This window comes from Agelaius tricolor, unplaced genomic scaffold (genome assembly GCF_023055355.1).
Source record: "Agelaius tricolor isolate 1412-34295 unplaced genomic scaffold, bAgeTri1.0.p SCAF_10, whole genome shotgun sequence".
Lineage (NCBI taxonomy): Eukaryota > Metazoa > Chordata > Aves > Passeriformes > Icteridae > Agelaius > Agelaius tricolor.
This window is the reverse complement of record NW_027269270.1, coordinates 19,252,039-19,268,298: the sequence shown is the minus strand read 5'-3', so window position 1 is coordinate 19,268,298 and position 16,260 is coordinate 19,252,039. Positions and strand designations below refer to the sequence as shown.

General features: G+C 36.4%; 1 protein-coding gene across 9 annotated transcripts in view; it reads left to right on the top strand.

Moving 5' to 3' along the window:
- Positions 1 to 16,260, top strand: part of SLC4A10 (solute carrier family 4 member 10) — a 146,771-nt gene that overhangs the window by 81,793 nt on the left and 48,718 nt on the right. For all 9 annotated transcript variants that reach the window (XM_071435040.1, XM_071435042.1, XM_071435041.1 and 6 more), the window contains 2 exons: positions 1,496 to 1,656; positions 9,982 to 10,170. In XM_071435040.1, coding sequence (XP_071291141.1) covers positions 1,496 to 1,656; positions 9,982 to 10,170 — 350 coding nt within the window. The remainder of the gene's footprint in view (positions 1 to 1,495; positions 1,657 to 9,981; positions 10,171 to 16,260) is intronic.

Here is a 16,260-nt window from a genome sequence, read left to right as displayed (position 1 = left end):
GCAGCCTCTTCTTAGGGAGTTCAAGTGTAAGTGCAAAATGAAAAAAAAATTAAGAACTATTTTTTCTTCTCACCTGCTTCTTCCCTGAGTTGTTGTAGGCCTCCCTTTTAAAGTATAACTTTGAATTTGATGGGGAGAACTGTGTGTTAAATCATGTTTGATGTCCCTTTGGAAAATCTAATTTGCATATGCAAATTAAATTTCATGGTTTGGCTTTGCGGAAGCAAATTTTTGTGCTGTGTCCTTGCTGCTTCTCTGGAGCAATGCAAAGGTGAAGGGGATGGGCTGAGAAGAGAAAACAGAACAGAGCAAAGGGAGTGGGGAACAGGTCTGATGAAGAGGAGAGTTCTCATGGGCAAAGACAAAGTACAGAAACCAGCTGGTTTCCTCACAGAGGAAATGGAGGGAAAGTATTTAGATGCAAAGAGGAGGAGAGGGCTAGACATAGGAGGCTGGAGTTTTGAAGGACCCAAGGAGTTGAGGCAAATTGTAAATAATGAGAGAATGATTTGAAGGCAGCTGGAACAGTTCCATCAGGATGGGAGCAGGTATGCTGATGGTGATTGGGTCGGTGAAGTGGTGGCTGCTTGCAGGATGGCAGCAAAAGGGGAAGAACTTGGTACACAAGGACTGAAAGGAGAAAAGTGTCTAAAATGTGGGTACACCTGTGTATTTTACAAGTAGGAGCAGAGCTGGATGTGTGGCCCAGGAACAGAAGAGGACAGCTGTGATAGCTGCTTTGCTGGGCTGTGAGGCTTGGTAAAACTGGAAATTCCTCAGCTTTAAAGGTCTTTATGCTTTACGTTTCCCTGCTGCCTGGAAATGTGTGAAGATGCTGTCCAGGTGTGAGGCTCTGCTTGGCTTCTCTGCTGCCATGTCCATATTAAAGAGCTGAGAGCTGTAGAGTCAAGCACTACAGGCATGTGCTGTGCCTGCAGCTGTTCAAACCTTGCTAGGCTGGCAGGTTGCAGGGCTCCACACAGCAACATCCCTGTGTGACTTCTCAGATGTTTGTTTGTTTGTTTGTTTAATATTCTTTTAACATTTTAAGTGCAGTATTTATCAGTAGAGAATTCAGTCTCAAGCAAGTTCATCTGGCTGGATGGTAACAAAAGACTTGAGATCCTTTTATGCCAGTTTCTTATATCCTTTTATATTTTTGACGCTTCTCCAGACTCCTTTCCATACAACTTATTTTATCACAGAAATATCATTGTAGGCCAAAGAATTAGTCAAAGTTCTTGAAGAGTACAAAGAATTGCTTAATATATTTATCTCTTCATCTCTGTGGTCAGAATTTAACCTCAAAAATTATATAATACAGCATTATTAAAGAAGTAGACAATGGAAGTTTCTCATATTTCCTAAAAAGGAAGAATAAAGTGAAATCTAAAGACATGCTTAATGTCTTTGTCTGTACTTTCAGCATTCATAGAAATAATTAATTTTTCATTTCTTATGCACAATGGAGTTATAAAATTGATTGTTTGTATAGGTGGTTGAAATTTGAAGAAGATGTAGAGGATGGTGGAGAGAGGTGGAGCAAGCCCTATGTTGCCACACTGTCACTTCATAGCTTGTTTGAACTGAGGAGCTGCATCCTGAATGGCACAGTTCTTTTGGACATGAGAGCCAACTCCATAGAAGAAATTGCAGGTATGTATCGATGTTTTATTTATTGGTTATAAAAATCATTTAATAAAAACAAAATGCTTACCAAGAAAGTTGTTGCATAATATTCATTTCAGTTTAGAAACTCCTCAGAAGTGTTTTTCTCAATTTACTAGAAAAGAAACTCATGTCTGGCACAGTTAATAAATATTCTATTTATATTTTTTATGTGGAATCTGTTGCTTTAAGAATCGATTTTTGAATAAAGAAGAGAATTAAAATGGAAGAAAGAGGATAGTTTGGTTAGATTTAATTAGAGCTGGCATGTTCTCTGCTCCTGCTATGCTGCCTCAAGTGAATGAGGCGTGTGCTAACTTTCACAAACTTAATCTACTGCTATGCTAATTACAGGCAATCTAGCTTTAAAAAAAACCCCAAAACATAGGGAAGTATTTATTGCAATTAAGTTACATGAAAACAGATATGTCTCTGAGTTGAGAATGAAATCAGGAGTAATGATAGTGTATGTTTTTAAAAGAAATTTTTGGTACATTAACTTAAGATAAAGTTGAGTCCATTTTTCTCCAATAGAAGTTAATTTGGTAGTTGCAGTTCTAGAGATTGTGTGAGCTTCTGAGCAAGACAAAACATAATGGATGAGTCTTCTCTTCCAAAATATAAGTGAGATTGAGATTAATGCCATTTCCTCCTTTCCTGGTGTTTTCCTTAAAGACTGTAAATATTCTAGGAAATATACAAGGGACAAAGCAATAAAATTTTCTAACACTCAAGATTATCAAGAAAACTGCTTTGTGAATGATATATAAATCTATGTAAGTCCCATATAAAATTAATTTTACTTATTTTAATGGTAGGCGAGATATTGTGTGGTGGACTGTATTTAACAGTGGAATTAAAGTTGGCTCAGATTGTGGTAGTTGCTTTTTGTATTTACTTTTCCCAAATTGTTTATGTCAAACTGATGCAAGATATTATTAATATAAATCTGCAGTAACTTGTGTGGGTTTCTACACTGTGCCGAGATCTGATTCTTCCATGACTCATAGTCTGAATTAGATCTTCAAAATTTTTCACCATAAAAGATAAGCATGAAGAATAAAAAGCAGCTCATTTGAAAGAACAAAGGTGTCTATCAGTATGTTGCTTTATTATTTATTTATACTTAATTAAGGAGTACTTTGGTCAGCTGCTTAGTGTTCTTGTATCATTTTTTTGCTTAAATAGTACACTGGGTTTTTCAGTCTTGAGCTTTACATTCTTAATCCAGAAATCACTCAATTTAGTCTGTATTCAGCTAAGAAAGCCCTTCCAGAATTGTTTCTTTTTGTAGGTAAAAAAAGTAAGGATGAATGCAAAAAACCCTCAACTTTTGAACATCCTTTTTTTCCCTGTTTTTGAAAGATACTGTATATTTTCCAATATAGTGAGACCCCAATTAATTACTGCTATAATCTCAATCCTTAGTTGTAGTGATTTCATTTCAGTTAAGGTGGCCAAGGATTTGAGCATTTGTAGTGCTAATCTTGGAACTCACCACAGATGTAAGTTGTTCTTCAGCAGAGAATTTGGGGAGTTGCCCTCACACTATTATAAGTCAGTCTTGGATGTGGCTTATCCTGGTTTGTTGATTAGGAAAACCTATTCTGAGAAGAGGCTTTAGGATGACTTTTATTAAATGGAATGTACCATTTTCATTTAAAAAGTGTCTGTTGTTGTGGCAGATTTGGATGCATTTTATTTGTTGTATTATTTGCTTGAAGTGGTAGGCATCCCTTTCTGATAAGGTGACCTGACACATAAGGTTTGCATGAGTTGTGCTTGGTCTCCAAGAGAAGATTATATTTTTCCTCTGCAGATTCAATAAGCAATGAACTATTCTTTTTTTAAAAAGCTTTGCAGCAGGTGCTTCAGGCAAGTGAATCATTCTGTAAATTACTCGCATTCTGTCAGGTTTCTTTGAAGAGATTTGTTTCTATTTTCTCCAGAAATAAAGTTGCTACTCTGGTTGCTTTTCTCTGTTGATATTATTTGTGCAATTATTTTCTCTGTTATTACTATTTTCTTTGTTAATATTATTTGTAGCAATGCCTTTTAACTTTTCTTCAACCGAGTCCCTTTGTAATTTGTTCCTTTACAGCTATGTGTGCAATTCCTGGTCTACAGTGATTTGACAATGTTACCTAGAGTGTGGCACACAGTAGGCAGCACTGCAAGAGGGAAAGACTGATAGTAGTGCTAATAAGCACAACTCCAGGGCCTATGTGCTGGGTATCTTAGAAATATGACAATTCCAAATAATATGACAGGGAGCTCTTTTTACTTAAAAGTGACTGCTGGACCTGAAGATTAGGCAGGACTGATATGTCTCAATTTGTTGGTTTTGCATCATGGAAGTGATGCCACACTCATGAAATCCTTTATTGTCTGTTCCAGTCAGTTGCTATTCCCTGTTAGTAGTTAGAATCCTATTTATCTTGTGCTATAGAAGGCAAATGCTGTTTTCACCAGGAAATGTTATGTATTCCATTTGTATCTGACGGTCCTGACACTTTAGAATTTGAAGAAATGGCTGCTCTCACCTGTTAGCTTCAAACTTCTTTTCAATATTGAGCTCTTGCTGTTTGGCTTGCCAGCCATCCTCATGCCAGGCTTGTCCAGCAGTCCTGGTGATTACTTTTGGTTTTGTTTCCCTGTTACTGTGTATGCCACCTTTAGGAGAGTTTGTGAAAACAGGTTATGCCCTACGGTTTTAAGGGGTACTCCTGAATTAAATTTGATTCTTGTGCTTCTGATTCATAGTTTAATGTTTTGGTTTTTTAATGCAATCTTTTGATAATTTTACTGCATTGCTATAATGCATCATCTTTTGAGAACAAATACATTATTTGTGCACATGTACTTTTTGCCTTTGTTAGCAAGGAATGTGTGCTGTGTATTTATTGGTGATGTCTTGCTATCTGGGCTATATTCCAATACCAAATTACATTGCTATTAATGCAGTGCCAGTCTTCATATCCTTGAAAGAGATGTACTTAAACTTTATTGCTAAATTGAGACTAAGAATTCCTATTTGTTTTAGTCAAGGCTTTTAATCTGTAAACACTCACTAATGCATTAAACTCTTAGCACTTAACCCTTGAGAATTTCTATTATTAAATCTGTATTTTAAAACATTAATGGGCTTGTGGTAAAATGTACAGATGAAAGCCACCTTTTGTAGTGTTTGCATGGTTTCCAGAACCATGTATTTTGTATTTTATCTTTAGAAACAATGACAGTTCTGCATAAAAATATTTTGGTACTGTTTATGTGGTGAGAATTTTAAAATCATCCTCTATTCCAGTATGTCCATTCTCTATTAGGTCTTTTTCATTCCAGCTGTCATATTTAAAAATTACTTCATCTACAAGATTGTATATTTCTTTGGACAGGCACACAATTTTCCTTGTTGCAAAAGAGCTTATTCATACCTACTATGCTGAATTCACTGACAGCATCTTATTATAATAGAGACTTCTGAGATGAATTTCCAACACTGTCATCATACATCAGAACAGCATGTTTGTTCCTGAATTTCTGAAATTGTTCTTAATTTTTGTAAGATGGATTTTGCTTCTCTTGCAAAGAGCTCAGTTCCTCTGCTGAACTTTATCCTGTTTAAAAATGCAATTTTTACTGCACATATTTTGGGGGAATTATTACTGTTTCTAATATGTGATGTTATTTTTTCATATGTCTTTGCAGTGACTCCTGTATCAGTAAGTTAGCACTCCATGCACAAGGAATTCCTCTGAACATTATGTAGTAATATTTTATCGATCACTTCTGTATAGAACATATGCTAAAAGGAAGTCTGAAAAATCTATGTAATCAAAACAGTTTATTTTGGAACTTGTCTCTTGAGGATGTATTTGCCAGAATCTGGCGGTACCATTAGAGAGCAGCTTCACTGTGTTGTTCAAGTTGGCAGATGAAAATGTTCTCTTTTGATATTTTCATTTAGTTCCTTTGAAACCATGTAGATTCTCAGATTACCATCTGGTTTTTTGATTATAACCACTGAATGAACCCAAAAGGTTCCTCAATTTAACATATGATGCCATTTTCTGTTGTTTGGTTCAAAAACTATTGAGTCCAGCCTTTAATGGCAATACTTTCTTTACAGCATGAGCCACAGAACTTGCACATTCTTGTAGTTGTGCAGAGTGTTCTGTGAACAAATGTCAAACCTTGTCAAATACAAACTGTGGCCTCACAGTGGAGCTTTGGTGACTTGCATATATTTGAAATATTCCCATTTATTTTAAATGGTTTAATTGTTACAATGGTTTCTTTTTAAAATTAAGTTTAAAATCTACCCTTCCTTTCCAATCCCAAGGTCTATTTTTTCCCAAGCAGTCTTTTGTATGTTCCTCACGATTGAATTTTCAATCTGTGTAACAGCTTAATCTTGTGATTGAGGTCACCAGACTCTGTGCTCAGCAACTCAGGGCATTACATCCCAAATGTGCAATTTTATTGATTTTGTTAATATCATGTTAAGCTTTCAATCTGAACAAGTCTTCTTTTACCTTTGTTTGCTTTAAGCTGTATTACTCCATAATAACCACATATTTTAACTGGCTCAAGTTGAGATTTTATTTCACTGGAGCCTTTTGTTTCATCTGCAGCACTTACACTGTGTTATGCTTCTGACAGTGCTTTTATGGTACATTTAACTTTTATTACAAACACTGTAATAAAGCGTGGGATTGCCTGTGAGTAATCTGCTTCTCTGTTTGACCCTACACCTGTCTTTTGTTCAGCTTTCACCTTCTCACTTACCCAGGTTCCTGCATTTGTTTGCTTTATTTTCAGCTTAGCATGTGGTAGTAACCTTTGCAGAGAAACTGTCAGGTTTTGTTCCTTTGGCTGTGGGTAAATTGTAGATCTTCCAACTTCTAAGTAGCATTGTCTTTTTGTGTGGTTGTTCTGTGTTTTCCCATGTTAGCCGCAACTGTAGGAATCCTTTTAGATTGTACGAGTCAATCTCCACTTGCAAAATTTATTTTTTATGAGGCATTCACTGTGCCTGCAGTTCTGAACTGCAAGCTGGGAATTTTGGCCTTGTCTCTGCACTTTACGGTTTTGTGAAATACTTGCTCTTGTTCCTCAGTAAAATTACACACTGTTATTTTAAAAAGCAGACATTTTTCATTCTTTCTTTCCTTTTCAAGTATTATAGACTTGAATATTTGAACCAAATAATTTCAGGTAATGCTGGAAATGGAATCTGTGTCTCAAAGCACTGGGGTGCTCTGTCCTGTCCTCTTGGATGAGCCGCTAAATCTGCCAGCGTAGATAGCTTGTTTATAATCACCATTGTAAATTATGTAAATGGGTCTTGGTTCACAAGTGCAGCCCAGGAACCCTAATTGCTGGGTTTATATTGCTCCTCCTGCCTGACTCACTAGGGAAGGATATATTTGTGTTCCTCTTTAGAGACCCATGAAGATAAAGGACGGTGTTCCACCTGATTGTCTTCCACAAAGCGATGCATTAGGGTTGCTTGGTTTGTTCTTCCCTGTCTTTAAGGGCAACAACCACAAGCCAGAAAAACTTTGGCTTTTAAATTAGGCTTTGTAGTCAGCTATCACTGCAATCATGATGCACACAAAAGCCTGTGTGTTTTATGTTTTGTCACTAATCTCTCATTTTGTCCTACAACTGTGTAGTTATAAAATTTGGAAGTCTGAATACCAGCACCCTCGCTGGTATATACTGAATTAAGTTTCTGCTGTAAACTGTTAGTGCTAACCTACATCAGGAGAATATGAGCCCAGTAATTTCTTTTTGGACTTCACAGATATTTTGATAGAAATACAGAATGTTTTCTATAAATTTATTCTATGTTTCACCTGAGTATTCTGTGTATTATTGCACATGAGGTAATGAGCACACTGTGAACCTGGTGCAGTGAGGAGTGAGCTGTCACCACACTTGAAGCCTCCTTATTGTCCATTTTCCTTGACCTGTGGGGGCTCCACGTGGGTCTGGCCACGTGTCTCTGTACAAAGCTGCAGAGTGTGACAGACACCTCCAGAGTGAGTGGAATCAGCCAGCCTGCTTTTGCATCCTTGCTGACTCTAGAGGTGGGACAGATGGAATTTTCTCTGCTGGGCCACACATGAGCCATGCTGCATTTGAACTGATACAAATTGTCTGCACCCCAGTGCTGTAATTCACAGCCTGGGTAAATTGTTCACAGGTGGTGATGAGTTATAGCTCAGTTACTGTAATAGCTTGTTGAAGTACTCACATTGCTCACATTTACTCACAAAATTAATTTTATGCAATGATATATTTTAACTGAATATGAATGGAGAAAACATTCTTGAAATACATGAAACCCCAAGTTTCTTTGAATTCTTTTAAATGACCAGGTCAGGGAGAATATCCGTCTTTAACAGCTTGAGAATATTATTTCGTGGTTCCAGTATCAACCAAGATTGACTAAAGTAGGATGTCATCCTACTTTAGTGTACTTGATGTCAACAAGTACACTGTCACACTGCAGTGTGAGCATTTTACAGAATGGGTAACCCTGTGCTGCTGGATATTCCACAGGTTCCACATCCTTCTGAAAGCTTCATATGGTAGTGAAGTATCCTTGAAAAATTGAATGGTTAGCTATGTCTCTGGCTACAAGGGGTCTGTGCAGAATTTAAAAGGGCATTCAAGAGGAAAATTCTTTAAAACAAAGATTCTTTCCTCCTTTTTTTCATATGGAGTGTGAAGAAATGGCTGCCTGTTCTAGATACAAAAGTGAAGACCAGGGCTTTGGAAATATGTACAGCTTCAACTGATGTCACCATGTAGGCTCTTCTACTTACAGGATTAAGTGATTACAGTCTATTTTGAAAATTAAATGTTTAAAATGTTCCTTTTGGCCATTTAATGTTGGAATTTAACCATGCCGCTCTTGTTTTCAAGACAGTTAAGGGTGTTACTGATATTGCAGGGGCCTGGGCTTTTAAAAAATATTTTGAGAAGCTTGGGAAGAAACTGAAAAGGAATCCCATAATGATAGGGGTGGATGGACACAGTCTTTCTTATTGCAGCTCACATCTACATAGGGCTTGGAAAAAAGGGTCAAAATACAGCAATCTGTCAGAAATTTGATGTTATTTAAGCTCCTGCAGCGACTACTGCAACTGGGTCTATGTTAAAAGAATGGCAGCTGGAGGGAAATACCAAGGCAAGAAAGCCCATCTTTCACTCTTTCAAAAACTGAATGCATCTTCCCTTATTACATGTGGCAGCAGTGCTACAGTAAAAGGGAAGTCATTGTAAAAACCCAAAAAACTGTAGGTAAGCCACTTTCTTCTTTCTGGCAGGAAATAAAAACTGATAGTCACTACGCTGGCACCAGCTCTGTGGCTTTTGTGGCTGTTAACAAGCCTAGCAGAGCATCCTAGGGAAAGGAAGAGGATAGGGATTTGATTTTCTTTTTCCTGTAATTTTCCCTCCTAAATGGATAATCTTAAATATTGAGATCATCCTCAGCAGTTAATATATTTTAATATTTTATTTGAAATATACTGTTATTCCAGGAATGACACCATACAAGTAGAGTTGCACTTATCTGTAATCAAATAGTGTTGAATATAAATATGTAAAACTATTTTCTGCTAGTCCACTGCAAAAATAGTTGTAATTTCTTAGCAGGAGGTTCAGTTTCACTCTCACCTCCTTGAAATGATCCTCTTGCAGTAACATGTACATCTGGCAGTAGAAAAAGATTCTATTTGGTATTGACAAATAATGCAGCAATTTTTCTGTGTTGTCTTACCTGAACTTCCTTTGCATTGCACTGAAGGTATTGTAATTATAGCTACAAGAAAAAAAGACTGTGATCTCCTGCGGTAAGTACAAAGGGAATAAAAAAAAAATGTTTTCTCACAGCCAGTCCTTTGTAGGAAATAGAATAGGGGTTATTTGAAAAAAAAAAAAAGACATCTAATCCACATCATAACCCTGAATTTAAATATATTATATGTAAGAGTGCTTAGGAACTGACTTCAATGACATTGCATAGGTGACCTTAATTTGTGAACAGCATAATTTTTGGAGGATTTTTTAATATCAATAGCATCCTTTTGTCCCTGCCCTTCCCCTGTCTCTCTCCCCCTGAAAGTGAAACACTTCTAGATAAAACTTACATTAAATTCTGTTGCATTAAAGGAACTGGTGCACTTCATTTGTAATCCTATAAGGTACTAATCATTTACTCATTTTTATTATTGCAATTTAAGAGAGAAATTTTTTCCTCTTTCCCCTCTTTTATTATGTTTGTGCATATATTTTCAGATATGATTCTGGACCAGCAGGTGGGTTCTGGGCAGCTCAGTGAGGATGTTCGTCACAGAGTGCATGAGGCATTGCTGAAACAGCATCACCACCAGAACCAGAAGAAGCTGAGCAACAGGATCCCAATTGTAAGATCCTTTGCTGATATTGGAAAGAAGCAGTCTGAGCCCCATTCCATGGATAAAAATGGTAATGCTTTATTTTGCATTTTGAGCCTTCAGTAGCATCTGCCTGTTTGATATTGCATGTGCTTTGTACCCACAGGTTAACAGTGTGATTCTGCTCTGAAAAGCTACCCTGTAAAAATGGTACTTTTTGCATGAGAGTGGCTCCTCTTAGGCATTCAGAAATATACCTGCTCAAATTTGAAATCTGGTTACTTTGCACAACTCAGGGCAGGCAGAGCTATTCAAGGGAACTCTCTGAGGTGTTGGAAGCTCTGCTGGGTATCCTGGGTGGCTGGCATGGTGGGTTATTTCCAGTGCAGCTTTTGGTGTCCTGTGCAATTTGTCAGATTGAGCTTTAGCATCTTTGCACAGGATTGTTCTGAGCTGTGGACAGGCTCCATCAGTGCCAGGAATGTGGTAGGACTATTTTTGACTTCTGTTGACTATCCAGGACCTATTTATTTACAATGTGGTGAATTGCTTAAATAGTTTCTAAGTCTACAACAGTATATGCATTAGCTAGAACTCAACTGCTGCTTCAGATTTTATAGGTGAGTTTGAGAGCTTGAAAAATGCGGCAAACATTTCAAGATAACACTGTTGGAGAGATGTCACAAAAGCTGTACCTTGTTCTTTCAAAAAATCCCTTTGGGAAAATTAGGATAATGCAAATGAGAAATGTTTGCAGAATGGCTCTAGAGTAAAATGTTGGCATAATTTTTTTTCCCCTTGCTTTTATGGAAGACCTTACAAGGTGTATTATTTTTATAGGTCATCATAATGAAAGATAATTTCTTATTTCTCCTTATTTGCATAAACAAAGCTCTCTGTTATGAAATTTGCAGCTAAATTTTGCAAATATTTTTCAGTTAACTCTTATTCCAGAAATCAGCTAGAGTGGAATCCTGGTCCCTTCTGCTGTCACTGTTTCAGAGCCCTGCTGAGCTCCCCATCACCTTGGGAAACAGGGAGAGAGGAAACAGCCATAGCACAGGGAAGATCAGGATTGCAAGAGAAATCTGTGTACTCTGAGGCACAGGACAGAATGCAAAGAGCAGTTGTGTGGCTGATTTGGGAAGATGGGGCTGCTTATATATAATAAAGGTTAACTTGATTTCAAGGAAGAAGGTTTTTTTCAATCATTGCCACATAAAGTTTAAAGAGATCTAAATCTAGTTGCTTCCCTGGGGAAGATTCTAGACCTAAAAGGCAACATGTAATTTCATCTGATGAGGATATGAAATTGAAACCTTAATTGTGGCAAAGTGTCACTCCAAGAGTGAGGAAAAAATAATATTTACTAAGATGTGCGTGATCATGCATACGGATGCACAAGAATAAATGTAAGTAGGATGATTGTCCACCCTTTTTAAGGCAACTTTCCTGTTGATTTATACAGCTTTTGCTCATGACTTTAAACAAATATTCAGGAGACACTAGCGAAAGTTAATGATATAATGATCCTGTACTTAATTTCCACAGGATGTAAGATGGCAGCTTGCATTCTATCAAGCTTTTTGCACTAGATCTTATGTAATAAATAGGCATTAGTTGCCTTAAGAAGAACCTTCAGGGCAAGCTGTGAAATTATCATAAGCTCAATTTTGGTAACTTTATGTGTCTGTGAGTGGAACTGATACAGTAATTCACTCCAGAAACATCTTGCTTTTGCCTAAGTTTCTTCTGGCAAACTTCCTAGCTCTTCCTAAATTCCCCCCCAAAAATAAATTCTCATCAGGATAGCTTCTAAGTCCATATTAAACACACTAAATTTATGTACTCAGTGGTTAAGTGATTCTCTTAAGACATATTCTTACAGTTTTTCCTTTGTTTGTGCCTATTTTGCAAGATGAAAAAATGCCAAATACATAGTTCATTTGCTTGTGTAGAAATATCTCAGAGTGTTCTGACCTCCGTTAAAAAAAAATCTTGGTCACTTTTACTGTGTTAACTTAAAGTAAATGTACCAGTAGATATAATAGAAATGATATATGTTTGTAAAAAATAGAATAACCTATAGAGATTCAATAATTTTCAGGAAGCTTATGTGAAAGTATATCAGATTTCTATCTAAATTATATTGAAAAATCCTAAGCATGAACTTTTTGGACAGAGATTTTTAAAAATCAGTTTGTGGCATTGTTCTACTTGCACCCTTTAAGTGCTAATGCATGTTTGGCTGTCTCTTGCCTTGACCAGGAGCTTTGGAAGGGACACTTGTTTGTTCCTGCTGAAATGAGACATGGGAACTTGGACACTTTTCCTACACAAAAGGAAGTTGTCTCTTTGTTTAAATTTGGGGTTAGTGTTAGACAGTAGAGCTGGAGAAATCCTTAGCAGTTTGTTGATTGTTAAAAAGGTGATTCGGAGCCCCGAGTCCCTGATCTGTAGGTTATGTGGTACAGCTGAGGATTCAAACTCCCTTCTTTGTCCAAGTTCTTGACAATAGTAGCTTATCAATGTGTCAATTTTCAGATGTTCAAGAGCAAAGTCTGAAAATGAATACATAAATTAATTCAATATATGGCAGCAGTACTGACAGGCCATTGTGATATCTTTGCTGGAAGATAGTTGTACATATGTTCTCCCTCCATTTTTCTTTGTTTATGAATCTGTCAGACCATCTAATTAATTTGCTTTGTATTTAGTAGCATTATCTTTTGTTTACAATGGCTTTTCTTCACATCCTCTGCAGGGCTAAGATGTCAGGGTGCTATGGATTTACCATGCATTTTTAATGCTGCCATGCTGTGTTTAACTTTCACTTTTCATTAGGCATCAAAACTGTGAGAATTAAAAGCCTGCTTTTGATGTTCCAATAAAAAACGACAGTCAAATTTGGCATAAGAGGAGAAAAAATGATTTTTTTTTAATGGGCTAATTTGACACCAAATACCCAAAATAGAGGGTGGCAAATGATTTTAGCATAAATACTATAAAAGACAGGTAAAAAAAGTGAAATTTTTCATTGGTAAATCATCTTTAGAAAGTTTGCTTTATAAATCAATTTAACCTATGTTTATTGAAATAAGTAGGTTTCACACTCTGATACCTCAGAGCTGTGTTTGTAAATTCCTATGACATGGGCCTAAAAAGCCAAAGACAACTGCCAATATATGACACCTCTCTGTTTTATAGGAATGCTAGAATAATTTCATAAGCTTCTCCCCTTTTATAAAAGGGGTTCTGAAATTCAGAGTTTAGGCATGTGTGGCATGAAAAAATAACTTATTCTGTGAAAATGTAGTTAGGAAAAGAAGTTTTCATCATATAAAAAACCAAAAGTTTTGACCAGCTATTTCACTTTTAGTCTAGGGATGTGTATATTTTATATATATATATATATATTTATAATTAAATCTAACAGACATTATACTGGTTAAAGCCCTAGAAGAAGTAATTTTGGAGAGGAGTATGACAGGCTAAGTTACTTTTATTTTCATGCACCTTGCTGAAGTGTTCTTTACCCACAATAACATGATCTTATGCCTGTTTTCTGTTCCATATTTATGCCATTTATAAGAGTTTCCTCTCCCACGACATCAGAGCAGGCACATTATTAGTGAAAAAATTAGGTTGCACTACGTGTCACATCTGATTGTGAGAAATTCTGAAATTCCAAGCAGACGTTTATTGGTATTCCAAAGAGCTTGAAGGAAGCAATGGCATATTAAATTTGGGATCTCTGGAGTTAATTGCATGAGCTGCTAAAACTGTTCATTTTGACATGTTCTTTTTTAAACCTTTTCCCAGTTATTTCAGTTAGTACAATGGGCTGGTTTGGACTTCATTGTTTTGTAGCAGTATGAGCACAAGCAGAGGTATTGGAGCCTATGCTTGTCCTAATTTAGGATAGCATCCTTCAGCATTCTGGAAAGTCAAAATTCTCAGTTATGTTATGGTGTTAGTTACCTTCTTCAGTTTCCCAATCTTTTCTGAAGATCAGTTCAAAGATTTATGTCATAACTCAGAGCGAGCTTACGGCATGTGAAGCTCCCATGTCAACGATACTGTCACGTGGAGAAAGCTGGATATGACCTGGAGCCCCATGAAGAGGGTGGGGAGGCATTCCTAAATATATGACCATGCACTTTGATTTTGTGGGTATATCATGCACAATGCCATCGATATACTCACAAGCTTTCTGAAGTATTGGATCTGGATCAGGGGAATTGCTTCAGCTTACCTTGAAGAGAAGACAAATTCAACGATAGTTAATTCTGCCTTAAGGTTGCTAATGCTCTATTTCTTGTTTTATATTCTTTTCAGATGTATATATTTTAATCAGGTTGTATTTTCCATAGGTTTTTATACTACTAAAATATAACTTGTATTTATGAACATTTTCATCTGATATTATTCTTTCTTTCTCTACATTTCCTCGTACCCATGATAAGATGTGTAATCTGTATGTATAAACCTGTATCATTCATCTTTGTATTTCTTTATTTTGCTCTGTCTTTGTTGTGTCTGTCTCTAACAGGCTCATCTCATCTCTGTACCTTCCTCATCTCCTATCCTTTGGGTTCTGTAAACTCCCTGAAGGTTCAGAGGTAGTATAAATACCTATTCTTGCTTGGGCTTCAGACCATTTCAAATGTACACCCATGTCTTCATATAAATTTCCTGTCAGCATGCAACTTCTTGCTATAATGATTTTAAAAAATACCTGAGGCCTTTGTCTGCAGCTGTGGCACACTGAAGAGAAGTTTGTGTGAAATTTGTTGTTTTGGTGGGGGGACAGTGCCATTTCTTTATTAAGTTCATTTTCTTGCATAAAGTTATAAAACTGCAAATCACAGCATTTTAGTTTATACTGCATGACTTCACGTGAATTATGCTTGAGATATTCAGGCCTAGCATTAGAAAAACAGCTAAAGTGACTTCTTCCTCATCTTCTTAAATTGTATAACATCAGTGAACACCAAATCTCCTTGTAGTTACAGAAGTACAGTGGGAGTGACATGATTCCCCACTGATTAAAAATGTTCATCAGGAGGCCTAAATGCACATGCACAATTCAGCCTGCAGAGATGCTGTCACTGCTCTGTTATATAGAATTTTATCATATACTGAATAAAACATGCTATTTTTTCAATCTTTGAGTTTTGACCCAGACAGTGTTTTCCATTTAGATTTAGAAAATTGGTGACTAGTTGCAGTGAACAGTCTGGAGATTGAAGGAGTTTGAAAATGAGGATTTTTTTTTTTTTTCTGAATGGTAGAAATATTCATGGTTTAGAAAAATAAGCAACTTCTTTTCTGATTTAGTTTTCTTTGTTGTGTTGGTTGCATCCAGTTTGTTTCCATTAACTGTGATTTGTGTCTGACTACACTGTTCTACGTTTTCGTCATTGATGTTCTGGAGACATCTTGGATTTTGAATAACAACCACAATAAACAGTTAAATGTCTTAAGTTCTAAATTTTAAGGAGGAAGAATATGTTACGTGTGAGATTAATTTACTGAGATTTTTTTTTTTAATTCACCAGGACTATCTCAAAAATGGCAAACTGTATCTACGAATGCAAACTTCTATTACTGTAACAAATGTGGACCTTATTTTGATTTATAAGTGGCTTGACTTTGCATGCAAGAGTGCTTTTTGTGTGAATTCTTGCTCTAGTCAAAGCTCTGGCAATTTCACATTATCTAAAAAAAGACATATTTTTTATATATGCAATTTTTTAAAACATTAATTTAAAACAGTGCTGATATTGACTTTTTATTACATAGGAAAGCTGTTACACCAATTATAGCATGGTTTCATCTGTTATGTATTAAGTTCCTTTGTATGCACCTTGGATATTTCAATTATACCACATTGTGCATTTGATTCCTAAAACTGTGTGAATGGCTCTGATGAATTCTTGAAGAATGCAGCTCTTCACGTGCTTTATGTAGGTGGACTGCAGGAAAAATCCAGGCTTCAGCTTTATAGTGACTAAAAGTATTACATTGCACTCTTGAAGAACAAAATTCTGTATTTACCCCATACTGTGCGTAAATAACCATTTTGCTTGGAGTGTTGAAATGGAGTTGGTGAGGAGAGGGCAGGAAAGAGTGGAATGATGAGGCTGTTGCTGCTCTTATTCCCTCTTGTAGGGAGTTG